Below are 27,238 nucleotides of genomic sequence, written 5' to 3'. Positions count from 1 at the left end.
AGAGAAGGATCTAGGAGAAGAAGGCAAATTCAACAGAGAATACAGCTATTCAAAGAAATGCAACTATTGCCAGGGCCTTTGTTCCCCAAATGGACTTTCAGGGGGCACGGGGAGAGTTCAACGTGAAAAATTCAAGAGGGATGAGGATCTTTGAAATATCCATATGAACAACCCTCCCCAGCCTGGATTCCACACAGCTTTCTTCCACCTGACTTTCAGGTCTTGTCTGGATGTCACTTCCTTTCTAGGAAGCTTGGTCTCCCAAGCTGGCCTTACAGGCACGTAATTGCCCTTTGCCTTGTCTGTCTCTCCCATCAGGCTGTGAATTCCCTGAGGGCAGAGGCTGGGTCCTGTTTACCCTTCCATCCCCAGTAGAGCTCGTGGCTCCTAGTTGCAGCTCAGTAAAAGATAATGAAAGAATGACAAATGGCCTCCAAGGAGCCTCTGCCAAGTCTTTCAGGCCACATGGGTTTTTTTTCTCTCTGTCTCTGTGGTCCTACCAACCTCAACACTTGGAATCCTATACATGTTTGAGCCAGGGGAAACCTTAACAATCATCTCGCTAACTCCTTTCTCCCATCATTTCACAGATAGGATGATTGAGGTCCAATTTTTACTTATTTGCCAACAATCTCAATTTTATGTCTCTGGACACAATTTTTCCTCTGAACTCCAGTCCTAATCAGCTGCTTCTGCAGCCCCTCATCCAGGACGCGTCATAGTACCTGCATCTGAATATATCCAGAACTGGACTCAGCTTCTCCCCAGGCCTCGTCCAGGCTTCCTTGACTAGGTTAAGAACACCACCACCCAACCTGCTCCCAGGTTCAAAACATTGAAGTCCCTCCTTGCCACCTTCTACAACCTCCTACCACCAAGCAAACACCAAGGCCAGTAGTTTCTATCACTAAACCACAAAATCTCTTCAAATTCTCTCTGCCTCCTTAGTTTAAATGCCCCACGGCTCTCAATGAACCCCTGCAAAAGTCTCCTCATTGGTTCCCCTGAATCCACTCTTTCCTTGTTCCAATCCATGCTCCTCACTGCAGCCAGAGGGATATTTTTAAAATGCTACTTTCTCATTTAACTCTTCTGCTGATAGACCTCAAATGACTCTCCACTTAAAAAAAAATAGTAATACTTATTATTATAGCTAACATTTATGGAAAATTTATTATGTCCTAGGACCTGTACTAAGGACTTTATACACAGTAACCCATTTAATCCTCACAACACTAAATACCCCAATTATATAAATGAGGAAACTGAGACTCAGAGAAGCAACCTCAGGGCCTTTGCATAAGCTCTTACCTCATCCTTGATTCTTTGATCTGGTTGATTGCTATGCAAACTTCAGATAGGATACCTTAGGGAGATTCTAGGACCTCTCTTACCAGGGCAGGCTGTCCTGTAGCACGCATCCCAGCTTGTAATTATATATTATTTTGGTGGTGGTGGTGGGGTCATTGATTGATCTCTATCCCTCAGTAGGCTTTAATTTCTGTGTTTTGCTTGTCACCTGTCCTCAGTACTTGACATATAACAAGCACTTGCTCAATATCTGTTGAATGGATCCATGAAAAGAGTTTCCAACAGGAAAGTGGATGTGGTCCGATTTGTTTGAGAAGGATTTCTCTTGTGTGAAAATTTGGAGGTGGTGAGACCAAGTCACTGCCAGCAGCTGGGTTCAGGAGGGACGGGAAGGCAGTCTGGATGAGGGGAGGGGCCATGAGATGGAGAGCAGTGGATGACCCTGGGGAGTTTTAGGAGGTAGACTGGGCAGGCCCTGATAACTAACTGGATGGAGGTAAGGTTGAGGGAGGAGTCAAGAGTGACTCCCAGGTTTCCGGCTTAGGCAAATGGTACCTTGATCCTAGGTGGGGAGCATCCTGGGTTGCTCCCCAGAGAAGCAGCCTGGGTTGGCAGAGCAGGTGGCCCTAGACTAAGCCAATTGAAACATGGAAAAGTTCTCAAAATCTTTGTACTCAAGCTCCTCTGTGCCCAGATTCTTGTCCAGCCTCATCTCCACCCTACCCCAAATTTGGGGCACACAGACCACACTCCTCCCCCAAGGCCCGTTCTTCCTCCTCCAGCCTTTGTAAGTGCTGCCCCCCTCCTTCACCCCTCCCTCAAACTCCACAAGACTCGGCTTCAAGGATGTCTCCTCTGGGACCCCTCCCCGTTCCTCCCACCCCTTCCTGGGGTTAAAGTAAACCTCAAAAAAGTTTTATTGAATTCCCCCAAGGACTTGCCTTTCTTATACTAAGAGTGGGGCCAGGAGTCCTGCAATGAATTGTATGCCACCACTTAGAGATTGCCACATCACTTCTCTCAAAGCCTCAGTTTCCTCGTCTGTCAAATAGAGGTGATAATACACTGGACCTACCTAGAAGAGTTGTTTTGAGGATAAAATGAAATACACTATGTGTTTAGCACAACTCCTGGAACATGGTGAGCTCCCTCAAAAATTTAGCTGTTTTTTAAGAAAAAATTCCCGCCTTAACGCCAGGAAGCTGCAGGAACTGGAACCGAGGATTGCAGTTCCCAGGATGGCCACCCGAGGGCAGTGGTGAGCACCCTCTGGCTCCGCTGGGCTAGGGCACCTGCTGTGCGCCCAGATGGCCCGGCTGGGATTTCCGGGGCTTCCCGGCCCCTGAACAGGTGGGCGCTGGCCAGGGCGCCGTGGGAGGAGCCTCCGCGATGTGCCCGGCCTCGACTCTCACCGCCCCGGCCTCGTCCCCTTGTTGGCTTGGGGGAGGGGCCGGCGGGCCAGAGAGGACAAGTGTGGAGGGCCACTGGCATTTATCTCCTCCAGTTTGTCATTTGTCTTTCAAACTTGAGTATGACCACTTTTTCTCTGTAGAAGTTTTTATAGTCAAATGTATCGATGTTTTCTCTTTGGCTTCCCTTTCCTTTTGACGTGCTTAGAAAGCCTTTTCCATCTCCAAGATTATTGAAACATTCACTCATGTTTTCTTCTGGTACATTATGGTGTTACTATTTAAATATGCGCTCCACCTGGAATTTACTTTGGTGTAGGGTAAGGACACAGCTTTCTTTTATTTCCCCAAATGGCTTGCCAGATATTCCACCCATTTGTTGAAAGGCCTTTATTTCCCTCCATTTACCTGAAGTGCTATCTTTATCATACACTGAATTCCCTGGTGTAGTTGGACCCATTTCTGTACTCCATTTTGTTCCACTGATTCGTGTAGCTAGTCCTGCCTCAATACCACACTGCTTTAAATACATTGATTTTGTAATATGTTTTAATATCAGGTAAGGCAAATTCCTCTCCATTACTTTTTTTTCTGGATTTTTTATTCCTGCATATTTATTCTATATGCATTCAAGATTCAACCCCCCCCCCCACACACCCAATCCTCTGGAAGCCAATATGGAGCTTTGGAGTCCCTGAAATTATATGCAAAATGTACATTTGCACATTTCTCCAGAGGGAAAGTCCAAGTTTTCATCAGATGTGCAAAGAGACCATGATTCCAAAAGGGGCCCCTGGTTTACCTGTCTCTGTGATGGCGTACAAGGGATGAGCACAGAGGAATCTTCACTCCCCTCTTCTCCCCCACATCCTCACAGGCTCTGCTCTTCCCATCCTGCTCCTCCACCACTGTTGCAGCTGCTTCCCTGGCCTCCATCTCTTCTCCCCTAATCTAATTCCCTTTGCTGCTCCAGAGCAATTGTTCTACGACACAGGCCCTAGTTCTAGGCCTGATGTAGATTAGATGATAACAAAAGTTTAATTAATAAGTGAATAAAATTGTGAGTTACAACTCCACCGCTGGCCAGCTGTGGGACCCAGCTTCGGGCTCTCCATGTTGTTAAGTCTCAGTTTACATTTCTCACAGACTAGGTGAGAAGGGATGACATAGGCTGAGGAGTATGTAGAAGATACAGCAAGCTATCCCCAAGAGTGTCATTTAATCCCAAATCATTGTCCTTTTCCCCCACACCTTTCCACTCTGCATTCATATTTTAATCCATGCCCTCAGCAGGCAGAATACTTGTTTTGCCTGCCTCCAGCAAACAATTAGGAAAGCAGATACTAATAATATTGTCCCCTTTGTAAATGAGTGGAATTAAGAACACTGGAGCCTAAAAGTGGAACTGACCAGCTAAGCAAGGTTAACACAGCAAGATGGGGCAGGCATGACCCTAAGAGAGTCTTTATTTAGCACCCTCCTCAAGTCCCAGGCTTTGAGGAACCCAGGACTCAGAGAGCCCACTTGGAAGTTCATTTAGGCAGATGCCACGGCCTAGAGCAGGGTTTCTCAACCTTGGCACTATTGATATGTGGGGCCCGATAATTTTTTGGTGTGGGGGCTGTCCTGTGCATTGTAGGATGTTTAGCAGCATCCCTGGTTGCGTCTCACCAGATGCCAGTAGCAACCCCCAGTGAAAACCAAAGAAATTTCCAGACATTGTCAAATGTCCTCTGGTGGGCAAAATTGCCCCAAGTTGTAAACCACTGCTCTAGGAGAAGTAGAGAGAGTCTCAGGGCAGGACCCTCTCTACTCCCTTACCCTTTGTCTGAGACGGACGTTATAAAGTCTTTTTCTTCATAGCAGGCACTCAGGCAAGTCTTTTCTCCTCTCTGAACTTCAGTTTTCCATCTGTAAACTGGATTTAATGTTTGTAAGTCATTTCCCCCTTCTCTTACCATCTGACGTTCCTGGATCTGGTCCAGGGTGGGGCGGGGGTACCGCGGTGCCAGTGAGGTCCTGGGAGGTGCCCCCAAAGAGAAGGAAGGATGAGAAAGAACAGACAGAGACGGTGGTGTAGACAGGGACCAGGCATGAGGCAGCAGCGTTCTAGGAACGTGGAGAGGCTTGAGGCGTCCTCTAGACCCCGGCCTCTAGGTCGCCCCCTACCAGGCAAACCCAGACTCTCCCAATTCCCTAGGCCCCGCCCACCACCCACAGCCCTGCCCCGACTGGCCCCGCCCCTTTCATGGCCCCGCCCAGCCGGCCGAGGCCCCCGCCCCCAGCAGGCCCCGCCTCCCTCTTCGCCTCCCGCCAGCCGCGGCTTGGGCTTTGCAGCCGGCGGCGGCTGAGAACCGTGGCGGCTGCGGAGCCGGCAGCGCAGGCGGGCGGAGCAGAGCTGCCCGGCCTGGCGGCGGGCGATGCCCCCGTGAGCCTCACTCGTCGCCCCTCCCCGCCCCGCGTCCCTACCCCCTCGGAGTCCGCCGCCCGCCTGGGACCGGGCCGCGCCTACCGCCGGGTCCGCGGGGCGGGGTCCCGGGGCGCACCTGCCCCGCCTTGCGGAGCCACCTCGGCCAGCGGAGACTCCTCCCTGTCTGGACCCCGGCCCCACCTCTGGGTAAGTCAGTAGGCCTTGCTCGCCTGGGAGTGGACGTGGGGAGGGGGTTGCGGAGGTCTGGGAGACCACTGGCGGGGGGAGGGGGGCTCCAGCCGTGAGGCGCCACGTAGGGATCTGAGTGTGCAGGGTCTAGGGGGCGGGGGCCCGGAGGATGTGCACAGTGTGTATGATGGCTCTGGGTTGGGGGCTGAGGTATGAGAGGGGAGCATGGGGTGTTTGAGGAAGCCTGGAAAATGGGGTAGGGGACCCCAGAGTCTTGAGTTTCTTGCTGATGCTCAGAGCACCTGGGGCCCTGTGCTTCAGCAGCATTGCCTGGCATGGAATTTTTGGAAAGTGCTTAAAATCTCTCCTGGAAAGGGAGCTGGAAGGCAGCCTGCCTTTCTCCCTCCTGCCCGTGCCCTGGTTGAGAAGCAGCCACTCTTTCCTCCCAATATGACACCACTGTGGTGCCCAGAGGACCTCCCCACCCCATGAAAGAAAAGGAGTGGTGCTCACTCCAGCGCTAGGGTGGGAAAAGGGGGCTTCTGGGAAGCTGGGAAAGGCAGTTGGTCAATGCACAGTGGGGAGTCCAAGGTTCAGGAGGACTTGGCAAGACCCTTGCGGGGGGAACCTGGGCACCCTCTCTTTCAGGGGGAGGGTATCTTCACTGGCTGGCCTCCAGGCTGCTTGGACCCATGCTCACATCACCTTGTCTGGACAACCCAGGACTGAGGAGTGGGTTTCTTCCCAGTATCCTGGGCGTCGAAACCCAGGGAGGGCCCATAGCTCCTGTGATCCTGGGTGGGGTGTGCAATGCCATACCCAAGACCAGAGAACAAGGCACTGGGTGGCACTGCCACCTGGGGGCTGTTTGGATGTGGCCCTTCGGAGCTGGGGAGCCTGGGTGAATGCCAGCGTCCAACCCCAGCCCCAGGAGTGTTGTCTGGGTGTGGAGAGGAAGGCTGCTCTCTCTTTGGTCCTGTCGTCTGCCCATGATGACTTCTTAAGTCTAGGGTCCCTGGGTTTGGGCCTGAAGTCGTGGGGAGAGGGCCTTTCTGGGCCAGGCCTGATCACCAAGGGGTTAACTAGCCAGCCCCACAGTTGCTGCCAGCCCCCAATTAGTCTGTAATCAGGCAGCTGCCAACTGTCCCCAGGGGCATGTGGGCAGCCTAATGGGGCATTCTCTTTTGGGGTGGGGTTGGGGAAGGGGTCTGTGAAACCTGTGCTTAAACCAAGCACCATGCCCTTCAGAGCCTGTTTAGGGCCCACAGACCCCTTCCCTGCCCTCTGTGCCAGGCTGCCTGGCGTAGGGACCTCCAGCCCTGGGGTTCGACACCCACCCAACCCTCTGCAGGGTATGAAGCCCAGAGTCGGGCAAACTTGGCTTGAAACCCAGGCGCTGCCACTTTCCAGCTGTGTGCTATTGAGGAAATCACTTGCCCTCTCTGAGCCTCCTGCAGTAAAACAGACCTACCTTCTAGGTCTGCTGGAAGGAGTAAATGAAATGGTGGATTTGAGCTGCTTAGCACAGTGCCTGGTACTCAGGGGAGCGCAGTAGATAACTGCTGAACTCACAAGCAACCCCTGTGCCAAGGACTTGACGGGACAGGCAGGTAGGAGCCAGGTGCTGAGGATGCAGCAGGGACCAAGGTCCCTTCCCTCAGGGCGTGTGGTCTCCTGGGCCAGGCCCTGTCTCTGTCTTAACCATTATCTCTCCCTCCCTCCTTGCTCACAGACACTTTTGGTCTCTGGACATTAATTGGATTTTACTCTGCAGATCCCAGGGCTGAACTGCTACTTTCTGGGCTCCCTCTATCCCTAACCAAGTGCTAAGCTCTGTGGGGTCTCTCAGGGGTCTGGGTGATGTCTGCAGCTGCAACAGCAGCTGGCCCTTTAAGGAGGGAAGAAAACAATTATCCAGCCTGGGCATTGCATCAGCTGGAGCCTGGAGGGTCCCTGGGGAGGGGGTGGGGGGGGGCAGGCTAGTGGTTGATTTCATTAGTGCCATGTGAGAACTCTCACCCGAGTCTGCCCCCCTCCCCAGCCACAGCCTTCTCCCCCAGGCCACAGCAGCAGCCCCAGCCCCAGTGCCTCCCCCGCCCCTACACCGGGAGCACCACCTTGGAGGACTTTGTGCACCCCAGCCCAGTCATGGGCCTGGGCAGAGGGGTGTGTCTCTTACACAGGCCTTTTGCTGACTTGGGGTGCAGGATATGCCTCCTGTACCTGCATTTTGCTGACAATGGGGGTATCTCCCCCATTAGTGTTTGGCTGACTTGGGGAGTATCTCTCCCACACTGGCATTTCGTTGAGCCAGGGGAGGGGTGACTTCTGCACTGGCCTCTTGCTGACAGTGGAGCCGTTTCCTACACTGGTGGTTTGCTGACCCAACAGGAGCTGTGCCGCCTGGGGTGTGTGTGAACTGAGGGCATGGGGTAGAAACAATTGCTGTCTGGTTGGAGGTGAGCTAGCTTGGAACAGTGAGTCATGGGGTAGAGAGGAGACCAGGTACTTGGGCATCAGGCAGACCTGGGTTCAAATCCCACTTCCTCCACTTCCAGGCTCTGTTACCGCTTCAGCAGGTAGCCTCAACTCCTCTGGAAAATAGGAATAATTTATACCCATACTGGCCCACTGCATCTGGAAGGTGCCTTGGGGATTAAATGTAGTAACTGGATGTACAGCACCCAGCCCAGGGCTGGCAGGTGGAGGGCACATATGCTGTGATGATTCTCTTCCCTTTGCAAGTTTGGGCTCCTCACACTTTGAGCTCAAAATGTCTGGACAAGAAAAGGAGGGTTGGGAAGGAGTGGAGTGAAGGGGAGAGAGAGTGCAGGGCCCTCCTGCCTCTGTTGCAGGAGGGTGCATTCAGACACCTGATGTACCAAGATCTATGAGCCAGGCAGCACTGCCTCCATGGAGCCTCCATTCTAGCCAGGAGACGGCCCACAGCAGGTAATTACACGCGTGACGTGTGTTGAAAGGAGGGATTCAGGGAGCCACAGGTGACAGGGAGTTGAGGATGCAAAGAAGAGATGAGGGAAGGGAAACTGTGTGCTAAGGCTTGGTGATGATGGGAACAGGCCTGGTGTGGTCGAGGAGGGCAGCAGTGGTGGAGAGACGGTAGAGAGTGGGCAGGTGTCAGCACACCCAGGTCGGACCTCCCTGGTCTAGCAAGATATTAGACTTGGGAATTATTCTGAGGCCAATGGCAGCCCCTAAAAGGTTTTCAGCAGAGGAGGCAGGGTCTGATTTCCAGAGAGGGTGGGCTAGGGTCTATGGCCCTCAGCCAGAGCCTTTTCTGGAGTGACCTTTTGCCCTCTCCTACCCCCTTCCCTGTGTGCAGCGCTGGTGCCCAGGGAGCAAGTTGTTTATGTGGCTTGCCCCAGGAGGGAGGGGGCCGGTCCCAGTCTCTCCAGTTCCCTCTCTCTGGGCTGAGGTGCATCTCAGCCTTGTTGATGTAGATCATCCCTTGGGGCCAGGTTCTCCCAACCTCCCCAAGGAGCCAGAGGGCAAGAGGCAGGGCTTTGGCACCAGGCTGGCCTATGTTCACCTCCTAGCTCTGCAGTTCATGAGGTGTGTGACCTCTGGGAAGGCACACCCATCTCTGAACCTCAGTGTCCTTGACACTGAGGGTTGATGTCATCTCTCTGTGGGAAAGATAAAATGAAATTCCAGATGGAAATTGCAAAGTTCTATCTCAGTGTCGGTTGGCATTTTTATTGTATCATATGGGGGCTGACACCTCCTCTGAGCCAGGCCCAGGGTTGGCTGGGGGTAGGGGCAGGGCTGGTCCATGAGTCTATGGTTGCACAGGGCCCTGCACTTAGAAGGACCTCACACTTGGTTTAATGTTCTTCTGTCACCATCTTGAAATTCTCAATGATTTTGAACAAGGGGTCCTGCATTTTCATCTTGCACTGGGCCCTGCATATTATATAGTCCTGCCAATTGGGTAGGGATAGGAAGAGCCAGGGAGGGACACAGACCTGCAAATAGTTCCCAGGTGGAGGAGGAGGAAGATGGAGGGCATGACTAACTGTCCCAAGGTGGGTGGGATGTTAATAATAGTAACGTTTATTTAGTGCTTACTGTGTGCTAGGTTCTCTGCTCAGCACTTTACAGACTCATCTTCAAACAGCCCTATGAGGTAGGTACTGTTATTATTTCTGTTGTATGTATGAGACAAGTGAGGTTAAGTGTTTTGGCCATAGTCACACAGCTGTCAAGTGGCAGAGCTGGGGTTCAAACCCAGGTTGTCGGACTGCAGAGCACCTGGGACTTGGACAAGGGAAGTTTTCACAGGAGGAGGGGCCTCCTGAGCTGGTCAGAAGGATAACTCTGGAGTTTGCCAGGAGGAAGAAGGTGTTGTGGGGAAAGGAGGGCTCTCAGCTGGGAAGTGCCTGTGTCAAGGCGTGATGCCTCCCAGGGCTGAGAGAAGTAACCCTTGGCTTTCATGGCTCTGGTTTTCCAAGCTCAGAGCTCCTGGTCACGCTGCCCTCAGCCCCTGCTGCTGCCGTGATTCCTCAGAGCCGCTGGGCCCCCCTTCTCACTGACTGGCCCACTCCTCCCTCACTCCCAGGTCATCTCATTTACTCTCTAAACTTCAGTGATCTCTTCTGGGCTCAAGACCTGCAGATCTCAGTGCTTCCTGGACCATATTTAGATGTGTCACAATCAGCCTCAGGTCCAAACCCAGGTCTCCAGCTCTGCCTGCCAGCACCTGCTCTGCCTCCAGTGTGCCCAGCTCATCTCTGCCACCACCACCCACCCACTTGCTCAAGATGGAAAGCTGGAAGTTCGCCTGGACACCTCCCTCTCCCTCACCCCCACATGCCACAGCCAGTCTTCAGCAAGTCCTGTTGGTTCTGAATACCTCTCTGAGTCCGTCGTCTCTCTCCCTGCCCACCGCCCCATGCCAGGCCACCATCAGCTCTCACCGGGACCACTGCGACAGCCTCCTAAACTGGTCTCCTTATGCTTCTGTTCTTGGCCCACTTCATTTCACTTCTCACACTGCAGCCAGAGCGAACTTCTAAAGATAAATATTTCATTGTATCATTTCCCTGCTTAAGACCTTTCCAAGACTTCTTGGAATAAAAGCCAGACTCTGACGTGTTCTCAGAGGCTCTGTGGGATCTGGAACTTGCCTACCTTTTTGTATCATCTTGGACCATGCTCCCTCTCCCTCAGCTGCAGGACCTGCACACGTGTTCCCTCATCCTGGAATGCACTCCTCCTCCTGGAGCCCTGTTAACTCCTGCTTATCCTTCAGATAGATACTAGCTCGCACATCATTTCCACAGCGAAGTCTAAAAACCAGACACTAAACACCGCTCGCCTCCATAGGACCTCGTACTTCTTCATGACGCTCATCATGCTTGAATTGCTTTCTCCTCGTCTCTCTTTCTCGCTAGACTGTGAACTCTGTGGGGTCAGGAATCTTGTTTTGCCCCAGCACATAGTAGGTACACAGCGAGTTGTTCAGTGAATGAAAGGAACAGATGAATCATTGCTGCAGCATCCTAAATGGCCTCCCTGCCTCCAGGCCTGCCTTCTCCAGTCCTTTCTCCCTGCAGCCCCAGAGCGATCTTTCTAAAACATAAAACTGACCCTGTCACCCCCTGCTACTTAAAATACTTCAATAGCTCCCCATTGCTGACAGGAAAGGCCTCAGCTTCTTAGCGTGGTATTCAAAGCCCTTTGTGATCTGCGCCCGGCTGCCTCTCCAGCCTCGTCTCCCCTGCTCCCCACCACACTTTGAACTCCCGGCAGTTCCTCTAACACGTCAGGCTGTTTTGTGCCTCTGTGCCTCTGCACTTGCTGTTCTCTCCGTCTGTAATGCCTCCCCACTCCTGCTTTGTCCCCCTGGAGAACGTCCATCATTCTTCAAAGCCGGCTCAGCTGCCACCTTTGCTGTGAAGCCTCTGAGGAACCCTTCGGGCCTTCCCTGGACAGAGTTCGCCCACCCTCTCTTGGCTCCGTCTTGATGGAGGCCACAGCTCTTGCTCCTTATCTCCTGTTAAACTGAGCTCCTCCAGTGCAGGCAGAGTGATTATTTTTTCAGGATTGTTCATCTCTGTGCCTCCGGCTCCTGGCTTCTCCCTTGTCTTAATGAGGTCTTTGCTTATATACAGAAACCCACTCAAGCTGGTTTCAGTCATAAAGAAGGGCTTATTATGAGGACACAAGGGATTCCTGGGAACTGAGGGGCAGAAAAGTCATTAGCCTCTGGGAGGTGGGACCTGTAGGCCAGGAGAAATTGAAGCAGCCGTTCTCTGCGCCTCCCTGGCTGCCTTCACCTTTCTATCTCCACAGACTGGGGTTTCTCTGCTTTTCCGGATGCTGGGCCACCTCTAGTTTCTGTATTGTGTCCCTCAGTTCCAGCCACATTCAGAGATAGAACCCAGGGTTTGGCAGATCCAAACTTCCAGGATCTGCTCTGAGTGGGTCAAGTGCCCACCCTGGTCCAATCAACTGCAGCCTCTGGGAAGGAGCACAAAGTTAGACATGCAAACAGGGCTCTTGACCCCCTCAGAGAAAGGGAGGGTCTTTGTTATCTGGGCAAGTCCTTTAAAAGACATCTGTTAGAATCCTAAGAGTGCCAGAGTGGGCCTGGTCCCCTATCCTCCATCTGGACAGCACCTGGAGAGAATGGACCTGGCATTGTGACTTAAAAGGGAGTCTTTCCTGGGGCAGCAATGCCCAGGGCAGCTCTGAAGAACCTCTCAAATATCATTCAGGGGACTGAGTAGAGAGAAAGGGAGATGAGACCCCGAATGTTCTCCCCTCTCTTTGGAGTGGGGACAGAGAGAAGAGGAGGGCATGAACAGGCAAGACAGTTCTCCCTCCCAAAATCATTCTCATCCTCGAAGACTTGACTCATTTCCTTTCCTCAGTGAAGAACCATGCCATGCCTACCACCCCCTTTCCCCAATCAGCCGTTCTTTACCTGCATTAATTCTATTTTTTGTACTTGTAATAAACATTTTTGAGCACTTACTCTGTGCCAGACACTATGAGCATGCATTATTTCATTTAATCGTCACATCCTATAAGATAGGTGCTGTTATTATCCCCATTTTGCCGACAAGAAAACAGGCTCAGAGAGGTGTCATTTACAGGCTAGGGACACAGAGCGGTGTGACTCCGGAGTAAAAGCTCTTAACCTCTCTTAATCTCAGCTGCTTACTCACTGGCCCGTTTGCCTTTCAGGATTGTGAAGGCCTCACAGGCAGAGTCTAGGTTACCATCCTCCCTCTGCTCCCCACTGCCCAGCACAGGGCCAGCCCAGAGCAAGGGCCCCCGACTATGCAACGGATGGATGCAGGCAGAGTAAAAAAGGCATCCCAGGGGGGAGTTGAGGGTCTCCTCTTCATGGACCTAGCCTGTGTTAGCTGTGTGAGTCTGGACAAGTCTCTGAACATTTGAGATCCTCAGTTTTCTGGTTCAGACAGATGATGGGGATGATAATTCCTGCTGTGAGGCTTGTATTAGATGGTGGGTGTGAGGACAATTTGTAGATAAGAAAGAACTGAGGAATTTCTAAGGATTCTTGTTACTGAAATGGACTGTGGCCACAGGGCGCCAGCTGGCCACTGTGTCCAAGCTCCTGCAGGAAATGGGCAAGCCTAAAGCTGCCCAATGTGGAGACAGATACCTTCTGTGAGACCCGAGGTGACTTTCAGTGGCCCATGGACCTGCCATTACCTAGCATTGGCTCACATAGTGGGAAAGTTGGTTCCCTTTCAGCTCTATCAAGTCCAAGGTTATCCCAGGGAGAAGGTGTGAGTGCAGGGCTAGTGTGTCCTTAACAACTGTCCAACCTTGCTGCCCTCCCCTTCTTAGCAAAGAGATCTTAACTGGCAACTCCATGTTGCCAAATTTAATAATACAGCTGCTAAAATTTAATAATATAGCTTTGTTTTTACTGTATTTATTTTACTCTCATTTTCTATTTGTTAAAAGTGATTTTGGCTTTCCGTTTATAATAGTAACACAGAGTTTCTATTTAAAATAAATGCGTTTAAGTTAAAGGTGCCAATTTCAAGAAAGTAACAAGCAGGACAGGAGTATGGAGATTTGGCAGAAATCGTTGAGGGGGCACACGGTGTTATGTGGATAATGCAAAATTAGGAAGTTGTATGGGGATGTCACACATGGGGACCATTGGCCTAGATAATCTTGAAGATCCCTTCCACCTACCTGGAAAATTTGGGGGTCTCTTCCTGCTGTGCCAGCCTACTCCCCTCTTCTTACCTCATGCCCTTGCTTAGGTTTCTATCAGAGAATCCTGCCATGATTGTCCTGCAGACAGAAGAATTTGTGCCACTGTTGCCTCAGCCTGCTTGAGACGGGGGCTTTGCACTTGGAGTGTCTGGATGGGGGTAGGATGCCCCCTCGTCTCTGAGGCAGGCCTTGGGCACTCCTGGGGGGAGCAGGAGCTGTAGACTACACAGTTCTCCTGCTTGCCATGCACAACACAGGCCTCAGGACCTCCTGGAGGGCTGGAGTCCTGGGGAGCACTGAGGCTGTGGGAGCCACAGGTGAGGGCAAGGCTGTCCCTGGAGCCTCATGCCCCAGAGCTTTGGGGTCTCAAAGCTCCCCTTTCCCCTGCCCCACCCCACCTCTTTGTGCCACTGACTGCCTGCCCCTGGGGATTGGGCAGCTACGCCAGGAGGCCTCAGAGGATGCAGAGGATTTATCCACAGAGCCTGAGAACAGGGCAGCCAGGAGGGAGGGAAGTCCTGCCTGCCTACTCCCTGGTGCCACATCCACAGTGGGAGGGCAAGCCTGGGCTCCAGGAGAGCGGGGGGTGGGGGAGGCCTAGATAGCATGGGGTGTGTGCTTGTGTATCTATGGTGAATGTTTGAGGGTCTCTGTGAAGGCATATTGTGTATGAGTGTGTGTGTGAGCGAGTTTAAGTTTGTATGTATGCGTGTGTCTGTAGTGAATGTAGTTCTGAGTGGTATGTCTGAGGGTCTCTGTGAGGGAGTTTTTGTGCAGCATGTGAGTTTGTGCATGTGGCAGGGTGTCTCGTGTGTCTGTGTGTGATATGCATGTGGGTCTGTGGTGAATGCATCTCCATGTAATGTGTGTCTGTGAGGCATATTTTGTGTGTGTGTGTGTGTGTGTGTGTGTGTGTGTGTGTGTGTGTGCTGTGTGTCTAGGTGGCCTGCGTGCTGGGTGTGGTGTGTCCCTGTTGTTTTGTGTATGTCATCATCTTTGTGCAGCGCTTGATGACTATGTGGTGTGTCTGAGTGGCCATGTGAAGGTGTGTGGTGTGCACGCGGGTCCTGGTGCCCCAGAAAGGGTCTGTGGGGGGGTGGGGTGTGCCGGGAGTGCGGTGCTCCTCTGAGGGCGGTGTCTGTCTGGGCTGGAGCCGTGAGTGTGCTGCGTTCCCGGGGAGGGTCCCCAGGGTGGGCGGTGGGCGCGGGCGGCGCCTTCCGGCTTGGCGCGGGCCTGGTAACCGGAGCCCCTTCCCCCATGAAATATTGATCCGGCCGGCGGGGCCCTGGAGGAGGAGGGCCGAGAGCGAGCGCGGCCGGCCGCTGTCCGTGGTGCTGCCGCGTCTCTCCCGGCTGGGGCGTAGGCACTCAGGCTGGGCCGGGGCTGGGAGGAGGAGAGACTACTCCGTCCACCAACACCCTCAGCCCATTCCTCCGAGGATGAGCTAGCCTGTCCCTACCGCCTGTCTGTCAGTTCCGCCACCCCATCTAGGAAGGGGCAACAGGAACGAAATGAGTATTTGGGGATCCAGAATGCCCCAGGGCTGGGGTAACCATACTGCTGGGTTTACCTGGGACAGTCCTAATTTATACCTGTGGTCCTGGTGTGATTGTTAGTGTCTCTGCTCACTCTCGAAAGACTCCTAGTTGGATGATAAGTTATGTGCCCCCCAGCAATAAGGCTTTGCTCCAAAGGCCTCTTCTCCCACCTTCTGGGCTCCGCCCTGGGGGTTCTGTAGCCACATGGGTGTTCAAGTGCTGTCTGTGTTTGCAGGTGGGAGGATTATCTTTCCTGAGCCAGCACTGTAACAAGTGCTTCGGAGCCCTGGCCCCCTTGGGATCCTGCTGCAGCCCAGACCCTCCCCTGTGGATCCAGCCCCCTTCTCCCCCGGTCCAAATTCTGCTTTCCATTCAAGCTGTGCTCTTTTTCAGGCCTGGGCCTCCTTGCCCTCCTGCATCCTGAGCTGGGCAGGCCTCTCTTTGGTCTCCATGTCAGGATGTGCTAGGGCCACCGGATTGGCTGTTTGTGTACTCATGGCATCTTCTCTGAGTTCTCCTGCTTTTAGCTGCTGACTCTCCCTCCTTCAGTGGATTCCATTTTCCTCCTATCCCTAACTCTGGGTATTACCTCTTGCCCTTTCATCACTCTGTCCTCTCCTCTGGTCATTCTTCTTCCTTTTAATACCCTACTTTTCCCTCTGGAGAACACACCTAAATCCTGCCCACTCACATGGCTCTCCTGAGCTCCAGTAAATCTGCTTACCTGCCCAACGCCTCCAGGTGGGAGCTGCAGTATCATCTCAGACTCATCACATCTAAAGTGGGGACTCATCTTCCCTTTAAGCTACTCTGGGACCTCAGGCTCTGCTGATGGCACCATTCAGCCCCCACTCTTCCTGTAAATCACCTTGGATTCTGTTTTTTTCCTCTCCCCAACTTTGTCCCATCACTAACTCTAGGTAACCCCCCAAGCCCTCCCATGACTCCTGGCCCCCCTTTCCTCTGTCCACTTGCACTCTCTGAAGCAGTGCGGCCCTTCCACCTGCCTCCTGAGTGCTCTTCCTGCTGTCAGGCTTTCTTCTGATTCTATACTCAGTGTCAGATTGATCTCTGTAAAACATTACATCTAAGTCATGTCAGATTTCACTCCCTTCAGGATTAAAGCCAAGCTTCTTAGCCTTGCCTTCAGAGCCCTTCATTGGCTGTTGCAAGCCTACCTTTCAGCCCTCTCTTCCACAGTTGTACTTACCTCCTGCTCAAACTGCACTGCTCTATTCACTATCCTCTGAACATAACATTTTCTCTCTGCACCTTCCCAGGTACTTCCCACATCTTACCTCCACCTCTACCACTCCAAATCCCACCTATCTTTTGAAATGCTCAGCAGTGCACTTCCCGGTAATGTCTTCTCTGGTCTCCCCATCCTGAAGTGTTCACTTCTTCAGAACAACCAGAGTATTTTATTTTTACCTTTTAGTGCTTTGGGTGGCCCATGGACCAGCAATGTGGGTATCACCTAGGAGCCTGTTAGAAATACAGACTCTCAGGCTCCACCTGGGGCCCCTGGAACCAGAATCTGCATTTCAACAAGATCCCCAGGTGATTCTTGTGCACATTTAAGTTTGAGAAGCACTGGACAATGCATTCATTGAGTGCAGGATCTTGCTTCTGTTTGGGAGTGGCCTTTGGCCCAGGCTGGGGGTATTCTCAAGTACCAAGTCTAGCAGCTCCTGTTAGGTGACAGGTGCCACATCTGGCCAGATCCCACAAGGTGTGGGAGGGGGTGGATGGTGGAGATGGCCAAGAAGCATGCGTACTCTGCCCGGACCCTTCCCACCTGGAATCTATGCCCCACAAGGCCCCAGGGCTCAAGCTCTGAGTATCTGACTCTGGAAAGCACTCCAGTGACACAGGAGGAATCAATTAATCAATAAAAAAGCAGTTGTTAAGCATATAGCAGAACTTTTCCCTCTTCACAAAACACACAGTGGTGGAAATGTCTATCATTTTAAAGTATGTTTTGAAAAGAAAAATATGTATTTTAGTTTTTTCTTTGTGATAACATTAATACAGTTTCTAAAGTGGTAACTTTAGAAAACACAATATGTCACATGAAGAAAATAAAAGTGACTCACAATTCTACTATCCAGCTATAAATACTGTTGATTTAATGTTTATTTAAGATCACCATTCATTCATTCAATAAATATTTACAGAGCCCTACTATGTGCCAGACACTGGGGACTCAGCGTGAAGATAACAACATGGTTCCTGTTTTTAAGCAGCTCATAGCCAGGAGGTGGGGGGTGGGAGATAAGCACTGAACAAGTTAGGGACAGCAGCGTGTTAGTTTCCTAGGGCAACTGTGACAAAGTACGGTAAACTAGATGGCTTAAACAACAGGAACTTATTTGCTCACAGTTCTGGAGGCTAGAAGTCCCAAATCAAGGTGTTGGCAAGGTTGGTTCCTTCTGAGGGCTCTGAGGGAGACTCTGTTCCATGACTTTTGGTGACAGCTGGCAATCCTTGGCTTGTTGCTGCATCACTCCAATCTCTGCCTCCATCATCACGTGGTGTTCTCCCTGTGTCTCTGTCTTCACATGGCTGTCTTCTTATAAGGACATCAGTCATAGTGGTTTAGGGACCCACCCTACCTCGGGTACGGCCTCAACTAATCTCATCTGCAATGACCCTATTTCCAAACAAGGTCATATTCCGAGGTACTGAGGTTAGGACCTCAACATATCTTTTTGGGGGGACACAATTCAACCCATAACAGGCAGGGATAGTACCAAGTCTGGGGGAGCACAACAGGGAAGACTCATCTGGGAAGACTCTCCTAGGAAGTGACATTCAAACTGGGACTGAGCAATGTGAAGGGATTAGCCAGGCAAAGGTGGCACCACAGACAAATCGGGTTCTCAGAACATGAGGGTGGGGGCGGGCTGGAGAGGAGCATTCCAGGCAGACAGGAGACAGAGTGGCACTTTTGAGGAATGGAGAGAAGGCACGTGGTGCTGGAATACAGAGGAGGGGCAAGAGCATGGGAGGAGCAGGGTAACTGGCTTGTGGGCCTTGGTGAGGAGTTTGACTTTCTCCTGAAGGAAATGGGGAGCTATGGGAGGCTGTCACGCAGGAGTGATTCGTTCTGCTTTGTGAACTGTCTGCTCACAAGACTGAGCTGTCTGAAGGCTCTGTTGTCCCCAGTTCTGAGGGAAAATGTATGGCCATGCCCTCAGGAGCCCCATGGCTGAGAGAAGACACATAGGAGCCCTGATCAAGGAAAGAAGACACGTCCATGCCCCCAGCAGCCCTTTGTCCAAGAGAGGACAAGCCTTGCCCTCAGGAGCTTGTTCTGAACAGGACACAGGGCACACCCAGCTCTGGTCTGCCTCGACCCTTGGGTATACTGAGTCTTTGGAGTGTGGGGGACACAGGCTTGGTTCTGGCTACCCCACTCCCTGCCCTGCCTTGAGGACTTGGTCTGAGAGTGTGTCCAGGGCAAGTGCGTGACCCATGTGGGTCCCTGAGGCGACAGGCCCCAATGCTGGGGGAGACCAAAGGCTAGGTCTTGCAGAGGCCATATCCTCAGCACCCTGTTCTCCCCAAGAGATGTCTGGATATTGCTTTCCTGTGCAAGACCCACCCTCTCTGGTGCTCAACCTGTCCGTTACCACAACCTCAGAGGGCCACCCCTTTACTATGTGTGATAGGAGAGCACCCCCCTGCCCAGAGCTTCCTGTCCCCTCTTGTCTGGGCTGGGCAGGCCAGACTGGGTGGAGGAGAAGTGGGTCAGCTTGGTAGCCATGGTGACAGCAGCTGCTCCCTGCCAGCCTTCTCATCTCCTCACCACAGACCTCACTGATGAGCTCCTTTGTCCGGCCTGCAGAGATAGGGGCCAGGAGGGTGAGATGGGGGGCTGGAGTGTATATGAGTGTGTGTGTTCAAGCTCACACAAGTGCCTGCTCAGAGCTGGTGTGTGTGCCGCATCCAAGGGAACCCACAGATCCCGGTAAGACACTGCCACTTCCCTGCCCACCGAAGGGATGGGGCTTCCTGCCTCTCTGGGCTGGGCAGGGGCCAAGGGGAGGGTGTGTGTGTGAGTGTGTGGGGTGTGTACACACATGTGAGTCTGTGAACACCTGTGGCTGTCAGTGTGGCTGCTTCTGTGTGCCTTTGTGTGGATGAGTATCTTGGGAGGGGGGTGAGTATATCTGTGTACACATGTGATTGTGTCTTTAAGTGTGTATCATCTGTGTGGGACTGTATGGTGTGTAATCACACATTTGAAATTCTGTGCCCTGTGTCTCTTCCTGTGTGTGTGTAGTGTGTGTGTGAGCCTGGTTTGGGGGAGATAAAGGTCACACAACCAGGAGAGGAGCTGGCATAGTGCTCCCCACTTGGGCCAGCCTACTTCCCCCACCACGTACCAGCCCTGTCACCCACCCGTCTCTCCCTGAGGGGGAAAAGGAAAGGCTAGAAATGAGGGAACTCCTCTCCCCTCATGTGGATGCAAGTACTGGCCTCTGACATGGGTGAAGATTGGCACAGGCCATGTGGTAGGCAGCCCTGGTGCTGGAGCAGGGTCAGGGCAGGGGTCTCAAGTGCCAGACCCTGCATCCAGGGAGGGGCCAGGAGCTGAGATGCTGGCAGGGAAGAACACAGCCTCGCGTGCCAGCTCCTATCTCAACTGAGAGGTGCAGGGACTCAGATCCCACACTTATCCTGGGCTCTGGGTGGAAGCATCTAGAGCTGGAGTGGGAGGTGATCCTCTTAGTCTCTGGGGCTCCCATGAAGTGGTTGCACCTGGTGTGCAATCCAGATCAAGAGGACAAACACCTGTGCAGTCCTTTACCTTTGACAAAGGCACCGTTATGAGTGCTAGTAATGTCATTGCCCAAATGAGCATTTAGCATGTACCAATCCTTATTTTGTAATATTTCTTCTAAGATGCTTGAGGCAGGCATTATTAACCCCGCTCTAGAGATGAGGAGTGATAGGCTCAGGGAGTTTGTTAAGGAAATTGCCCTGCGTCATCCGGCAGATCTAGGTTTTGAGCTAAGTCTGCCTGCCTCCAAAGCCTGTGCTTTTAATCACTGTGCTTTCCTGATCCTCATTATCTCAGCTGACCCCTAGTCCAGCCTGCAAAGTCGGGCTGGGTCCAGGTGGCGAGTAGACTCATGTTATAGAAGAGGAGATGGAGGTTCAGAGAAGCTGAGTGACTTGCTCAGGGTCACGTGACTGAGGGTGGAGCCAGGAGTGCCCCCCCACCCCCCTTCACTGCTGGACATGTCACAGTGTCTGCAGAGGGACACAGACCCCGTTGGTCAGGGGGAGGACCAAGGAAGGAAGAATGGGGTCTAGAGCTCCTTAGCAATTGGACCTGGATGAGTCCCTATGTGTTAAAAGTCTTAAAGTTGTGAGTGAGGCTTCAACACCAGCAGTTTGACATTAAAGAGCCTAAAGGCAGTTTAAGGGACCCAGGAGTTTGGACAATTTTACAAACGAGGAAGCAGAGAATCAGACAGTTTAAGAGATTTACTCAAGTCACACAGTTATCTCCAAAGTCGGTCTTTTCACTCCACAAGCTGCTGGAAGACTTTGAGGACAGATGTCTTTGCTAGCCCTTCCTCTAAGCTCCCCTCTTTCCTTCCAGACTCTTATCACATCACCTTCTCCTGGGAGCTACCCTGATTGCCTTCACCTTCTTTCTTGAAAACTGGTGTCTCAGCAGAAGTTAATTGAAGCCTGTGTAAATGCCCTAGGGGTGTGCTGTTGGCAGGGGCACAGCCCCCTGTGATGCAGAACACCACGCTGGGATTCATCAGTTTGGTGAGTTGGAGTTTTCTTCAAGGTGAGAGGTGGGGAGGAAGCACCTGGCAGGTGATGTGGGACCTGGGAGTTAGGAGACTTGGGTTGGAGCTCTGGTTTTGTCACCAACTTTCTGTGTGACCCTGGGTGTCATACAGTTGTGACACCCTGTGTCACATAGAACCCTGGGTGTCATACAGTTGTGACACCCTGTGTCACATAGAACCCTGGGTGTCCCATTTGGGCCCTGATTTCCGTCTGCAAAATGAAAGGCTCAGGCTGGAACAAGGATGGCAGATCACTTTTAACTCATGAGCTGGCTCTCATCAGTTGGTGCTGGAGCACAGTGTGGAGAGGCATTCTGAAGTTAAATCTGCCTTGACGGGAAAGGGATGGATTAGTGATGTCTGCTGTGGGTGGAGGATGGGGAGAGGTGGTAAGAGCCTCAGTTATTTGCCATCCCTTCCAACCTAATAGTCCATCACCCGGTGACAGATTCCTCAGTCTTTCCTTTGGAAAGGGTGGGTAGCTAGGTTCATCTTGGGCTTTTGGATGGCCTCACTGACTCTCAAAAAAGGCTCATTGTCTCGTTAGACACATGGTCAAATGGACCGAGGGGCCCAGGGTGGCCTGGCAGAGCCCTGAGACCTGCTGTCATCAGGATTGAGGAGAGGGTTTGGGGAGCTCTTAGTGTACTGAGACCCCAGGGTAGAGACCAATCATCAAGGGCCGGGAAGAAAACACTGGGCTTATCCTTTGGGGAGCTTTGACAGGAGGGGGGCAGTAGCCCTCCTCCCTGGAGGGTAAATCCGAGCCGTAGTAGTAAATGCTGCTGGAGCAGCAGATGGGAGTCAGCAGGGAGAACTTCACAGTGAGGGCCCCATGACCCAGCGAGGTTCTGGGAGGGTTCCCTTCCTTGGGGTGCCATGAACTGGGCTGGGAAAGGGACAGTCCTGCTCAGAGGCAGGGAATTGTTGAAGTGACTTTTGTGGAAAAGATGTAGTTCATTTAGCCATCTTTTAGAACCACCAGAATATGAGGTGCTGTGTTCTGTGTCCTGCCGGTCCCTCACCGCTCTGGCCCCATCTCTGCCTGCTGCTCCTTTCCCATCCCTGTGGTCTGATAGCTCGGGGCTTGCTGTGCAGTAGGACTTCCATCCTCAAAGGAGCCAGGTGGCCGGCTCTGTCTGTCTCTGTCTTGCCCTTGTTGAGCTAGACTGGCTGCCAGAGAAGCAGCTGGACCCCCAGTTCTGAGCCTGCCACTGCAGTGCGTGTTCACAGACTCTGCTCTCCCAGTCAAAGGACGTTTAGAGACCATCTAATCCGACCCCTTCATTTTACACACGGAGGAGGAAACCGAGGCCCAGAGACGGTGACACAAGGAATCTGTATACATTCAGATTTCACCTCCTGATTCTTAACTGTCCCAGGCTGCCCTACCCAGACTCCTGCACCAAGGGGTCAGGCCCTAAGACCTTGGGTCCAGGGCTTTGCGTCTGGCTCCTCCCATCCTCTTGGGGACGTCCTGCCGGGCTGGGCCCTCCCAGGCATTCGTCAGCTCGCCAGGCCCCCTAGGTGACCTCTGGGTGGTTAAAGATGAGAAAGTGGCTCTGGATGGTGCAGAGCCCTGGATGTCAAGCCATCCGCTTGTCAGTGTCATTCATTATTCATGAGGAAACATGAGCCCCTGGGTTGGCAGGGTCAGGAATTTTGTCCCTTACCCTCTTCCCTTCATTCTCACCCCCTGGGAGTGGTGCTCTACAGCTTCCTGTAGGCTGCACCGGGAAGCGCTCGCTTTTCCAGCCGTGGTCTGGGTGGGGTTTCTGCCGCCCCTTAGATCCTTGTGCCAGCTGTGGGCACCTGGGCCAGAGGGGTTTTTCTTCTCATAGATAATTTCCTGGCAGTTTTTTCAAAGAGCCCAGAGACCCAGGGCAAAGCCTGAGTGGGAGGGATGGGCCCACATCTTTGGGTGAGCTCTGGGTTGAAGGGGCAGGGGCTGCTGAGTGTGTCTATCTCTTTGTGGAAATAGGAGACCTGGGTTCGTGTCCAGGCACTGCCACTTATTAGCTGAGGAGGACGGGCAAGGTCTTAACTTTTCTGAGACTCAACTTTCTCATCTGCGACATAGAGATTACTACATGCCTACCAGAAATACTTTAAAGAGTAAATTAGGCTTATACTGTAGCAGATTCAAAGTATCAGATGAGCCCTGGCCCACCATCCACCAAAAGACCATACAGAGGCCCAAAAAACACATGAACTGGCACTGGAATTGGAAACTGCAGAGAAGAGGTCATCACAGGCCCAAGTCCAGCGGGACTTTACATTAGCTGCCAGGTTGATAGGGGGTGCAGGAGAAATACAATCTGGGGCTCTGCACACGCCACAGGGCAAGCAAGAACAGTTCAGACAACCATAAAGAAAGCAGAACATGGCTTTGACTCATCCCCATGGTCAGTCCTAATTTACCAGCCGGCAGCAGCCGTGCTAGCCAAGACACCAGGCGGCCATTCTCAGCTGTCTGGGGACTGTCTTCCTGGTCAGCTGGAGGGGTGCCTTCCCTTCCCCACCCCCATTTTCCCTCCCCTTTCTACGTCCTTTTGAAAAGCCAGATTCCCTCAGGGTCACAGGCCTGAGGGCAGAGGGTCAAGCAAAGTGCCCTGAGCCCTGGAATGGGGACCTGCCCTCAGAAAAGCACTGTGGGCTGGGACAGAGCTGGGAAGGGCTGGGTGCAGAGCCTGCCGGAGTGGCCATCTTCCCTGTACTCTGCCTGAGCAGAGGAGACCAACGCAGCATCGGACTTTCAGCCAAGTTGTAGAGGCCGACAGAGGAGATCCCACTTCTGTGCAAAACAGAACCCTAGACGCCTGCTGCCCCTCCCCCAGAGTGGCTCCCCGGCGCCCTCTGTCCTCTTCCCTAGCCCTCATCGGAACCGTCATTAAATATTTATTTGCATAATTAGTTATTTACTGTCTGTCTCTCCTCCTGGACTGGAGGCTGTGGGAGGGTAGGACCCAGTGGGCCTAGATCACTGCTGTATTCTTGGCACTCAGCGTAGGCCTGGGAATTTCAGGGGCTTAAATATTTGTTGAAAGTAGCTAATGGGGAGAGAAAATTTATATACTCTGGAAAGGAATTTGGCAATATATTCCAAGAATCAAAAAAAAAGTTGATGCCTTCAGTATCAGGTAGGATGCTTCTGCATGTAACAGAGACCCCTGATCCAAACTGGCGTGAGTGCTGGAAAATACGTTCTCTCCCGTAACTGGAAGAGCAGAGAAGCTAGGCTCAGCGTGGCCCCAGGTCCTTTCTGTCTCCGCTGTGCTGCTCTCAGCAACACTGGTTTCCTTTTAGAGCTGGACCCTCACTAGAGGGAGAGGTTTTGAGGGAAGAAGAGGAGGGAGAGAGACAGAGGGAGAGAGACTCCCACCTCTCTTGTAAGCACGGAATCTAAATCTCCCCCTTAAGTCGGATTGGGCCAACTGAGTCATATGCCCACCCTTGGACCAGTAAGAGTTACCAAGGCGAATGCCACTTACTGGCTTAAACTAATCAGGGTCTGCCTCTAAAACCACGGATGAGGTGGGACCTGGACAAAACCAGCACTCTGTCAGGAAACAGGAAGGGAGAGTGGATGTTGGGGAAGCTGTCAGCAGTGTCCACATTCCCTAAGCCAGACACTCCATTTCTGGGAATCAATCCTAAGGAAATAAGCAGATAAAATCAGTGTAGAAAGATGTTTATTGCAGTGTTGTTTGAAAGAAAGGAGAGAGAGAGGGAGGAGGGGGGAAGGAGAAAGTTGGGCTTGATCTAAGAGGTGGCTGTACTGAAATATTGAAGTCAATGATGCTACCTCCATACAGTGGAATATTACAGTGGCATTAAAACATTTATACAAAGTGTTAATGACATTGAGAAATGCTTGTAAAATGAAAAATACCAGGATATAAAATTGTATTTGTAGTATGAGTTCAGTTATTTTTAAAAATGCGTAGAAAAGAGACTGGGAGGAAATGGGTTAAAATGCTTATAGTGGCTGCCTCTCCGTAGTGCACTTAAAGGTGACTTTTGCCTGCTTCTTTATCCTTTTCTGTACCATCCCTTTCAAGCAGGAGGACCCCCTGCCGTGGTCCACACCAGCTGGAGCCAGCTTTGTTCTCCCTGTTCTTATTATTGGCTGTGAAAATAACAATCGCTAACAGTTACTGAATGTTTACTCTGTGCCTGCCCCTGTTCCAGGCACTTTCACATGCACTAATTCAATCCTTACAACAGTCCTATGGGGTAAGTGCTTTTACTCCTCATTTTGCTGAGGTGTTCCCTGAAACCCCAAGATGTGCCGTCACAAGGTCACATAGCTAGGTTTTACTGCCAAACCAGGTCACTTGCCAGGGTAGCCATGTGCTAATGAGAATAGTTCCATTTATTGAGCCAGACTCTGTGCATGCTCTTTATATTTATTTGTTCGTTTAATCCTTACAACCTCAGAGAGGCCAAGTGACTTGCCCAAGGTCACACAGCTAGGAAGTGGTAGGGTTGCGGTAGAGTAGCCCGGGGTCTGATATGGGACCCTTTTGTCTCTCCCCTTCCCCCACAGGGTTGCCTGAGGCCCTGCTGCCCCGTGGACCATGTTTAACGGGGAGCCGGGTCCGGCCTCGGCCGCAGCCTCCAGGAACGTGGTTCGGAGCTCCAGCATCAGTGGCGAAATCTGCGGATCCCAGCAGGCTGGGGGTGGGACCGGGACCACCACAGCCAAGAAGCGGCGCAGCAGCCTTGGGGCCAAGATGGTGGCCATCGTGGGCCTGACCCAGTGGAGCAAGAGCACGCTGCAGCTCCCCCAGCCTGGTGAGGGGGCATGGGACCCCCAGGGTCTGGGGTGGAGCACCTTGCAATGACTGGGCACCCACGGACTGTCCTCATGCGTGCACACTCCCACACCCACAAACACTAATGTAGTGCTTACCATATACATGTGCTTTTCTGGGTCCAGTATGTGTCCTGACTCATTGAATCCTCATATAACTCTATGACACAGGTGGCGAACACAGAGAAGGGAAGTAAGATGCTCCAAATTACATAGCTAGTAGGTGGTGGAGCCTGAATTCAAACCCTAGCAGTTGGGCTTCCAAGGTCATGCTCCTAACCTTTACACTCTGCTGCCTCCATGCACAGGCTTACATATTAATCAGCGATTATTTATTAAACTGCCACCATGTTCCTGGCACTGTGCTAGATGACACCACAACTTCACAGACACACATCCACAAGATTGTCTCACCTGTAATCTCTGAGTTTCTTAAGTACAAAGAGCCATACAAATGTAGTTAGGTAGTCACAGATATATGTTACAAAGTCACAAGAGAGACGTACACACGCAAAGATGCACGTCTTGCACAGTCGCATAAATAGGGTGCTCAGGTCAGCCGCCCCTATCACCAGGGAAGCACAATACAGTCATTCCTACTGCGTATGGTCACAGATAAAACCAGTCATGCAAATATCACACATCCACAGTCCTGAGTGCAGATGCACAGACCCAGATCACAGAAGCACAGTTACACATGTGCACACACCATGGTCACAGAAACTCGTCACATATGTGTAGGCATGGACCTCACGAAGCCATATTCACACACACCTTAACAGCTACATCCTCATAAATACATTATACTTTCTCAGACACCTAGTTATGGAATCCCAGTCGTGCTCATTCTGGTGGGTGACCCACTTTGTCACACACAGTCGCACCTGGACCCCACATCACAGAGGAGCCAGCAAGACCTCCTTCCTTTGTGGCATCAGCCCAGACACCAGCTGGTTTTGTTTTAAATCTCTTCCTGCTTATTTTGCTCAGAGTAACAACTTCCCCAAGAAACCTTCAAATAGGCAGCTGGATGGGGGTGGTGAGGGGGTGGGGGTGCCAGAGGATCCAGGGAGAATGCTCATCAAGACTCCCAGTTGGGGCTGGGGGTGGAGGACTTTTCCAGGCCTTAAAATAGATTTTTACAAAGCCCTCCACAGGAGCATGTGAGATGGTCTTTTCCAGCAACCAAGCTGCGATGTGGTTTCTGGCTCAGGGAAATGCTAGATGGGGAAGGGGCTTGAGGTTATCAGTGCCCCAGGGTGGGCATGGCCTCTGTGAATATGCAGTGTAGGCTGGCACTAGGGAGTCAGGGAGATGGGGATCTGGGGGTCCAGGAGTTGGGCTGGGAGAGGACCACAGGGTAGGATTAAGGACGGGAGATTAAGATTAGGAGGTCAAGCAGGTGTTGGGCCCCCAGGAATCTGGCTTCAGGAATCCAAGCCCTGCTGATCTCTGGCTGATTCAGCTTCAGACCCAAAGTCTTCTGCATGCCCAAAGTGATTTGGAGGGACAGTCTTCCA

The 27,238-nt window shown here is 52.2% G+C and overlaps 1 protein-coding gene across 2 annotated transcripts in view; it reads left to right on the top strand.

The window, feature by feature from the left end:
• Positions 1 to 5,107: 5,107 nt before the first annotated feature.
• RIMS3 (regulating synaptic membrane exocytosis 3) overlaps positions 5,108 to 27,238 on the top strand; it is a 39,352-nt gene continuing 17,221 nt past the window's right edge. The window contains exons 1-3 of one of the 2 annotated variants that reach the window (XM_058553810.1): positions 5,108 to 5,337; positions 20,701 to 20,876; positions 25,452 to 25,699. In XM_058553810.1, the coding sequence (XP_058409793.1) occupies positions 25,483 to 25,699 (217 nt within the window). In that variant the 5' untranslated portion in view covers positions 5,108 to 5,337; positions 20,701 to 20,876; positions 25,452 to 25,482. The remainder of the gene's footprint in view (positions 5,338 to 20,700; positions 20,877 to 25,451; positions 25,700 to 27,238) is intronic. The other variant, XM_058553811.1, reaches the window with a different exon arrangement.

Source organism: Diceros bicornis, chromosome 13 (genome assembly GCF_020826845.1).
Source record: "Diceros bicornis minor isolate mBicDic1 chromosome 13, mDicBic1.mat.cur, whole genome shotgun sequence".
NCBI lineage: Eukaryota > Metazoa > Chordata > Mammalia > Perissodactyla > Rhinocerotidae > Diceros > Diceros bicornis.
Note: the sequence above shows the minus strand (reverse complement) of the source record. Positions and strands in the feature narration are given on the sequence as shown.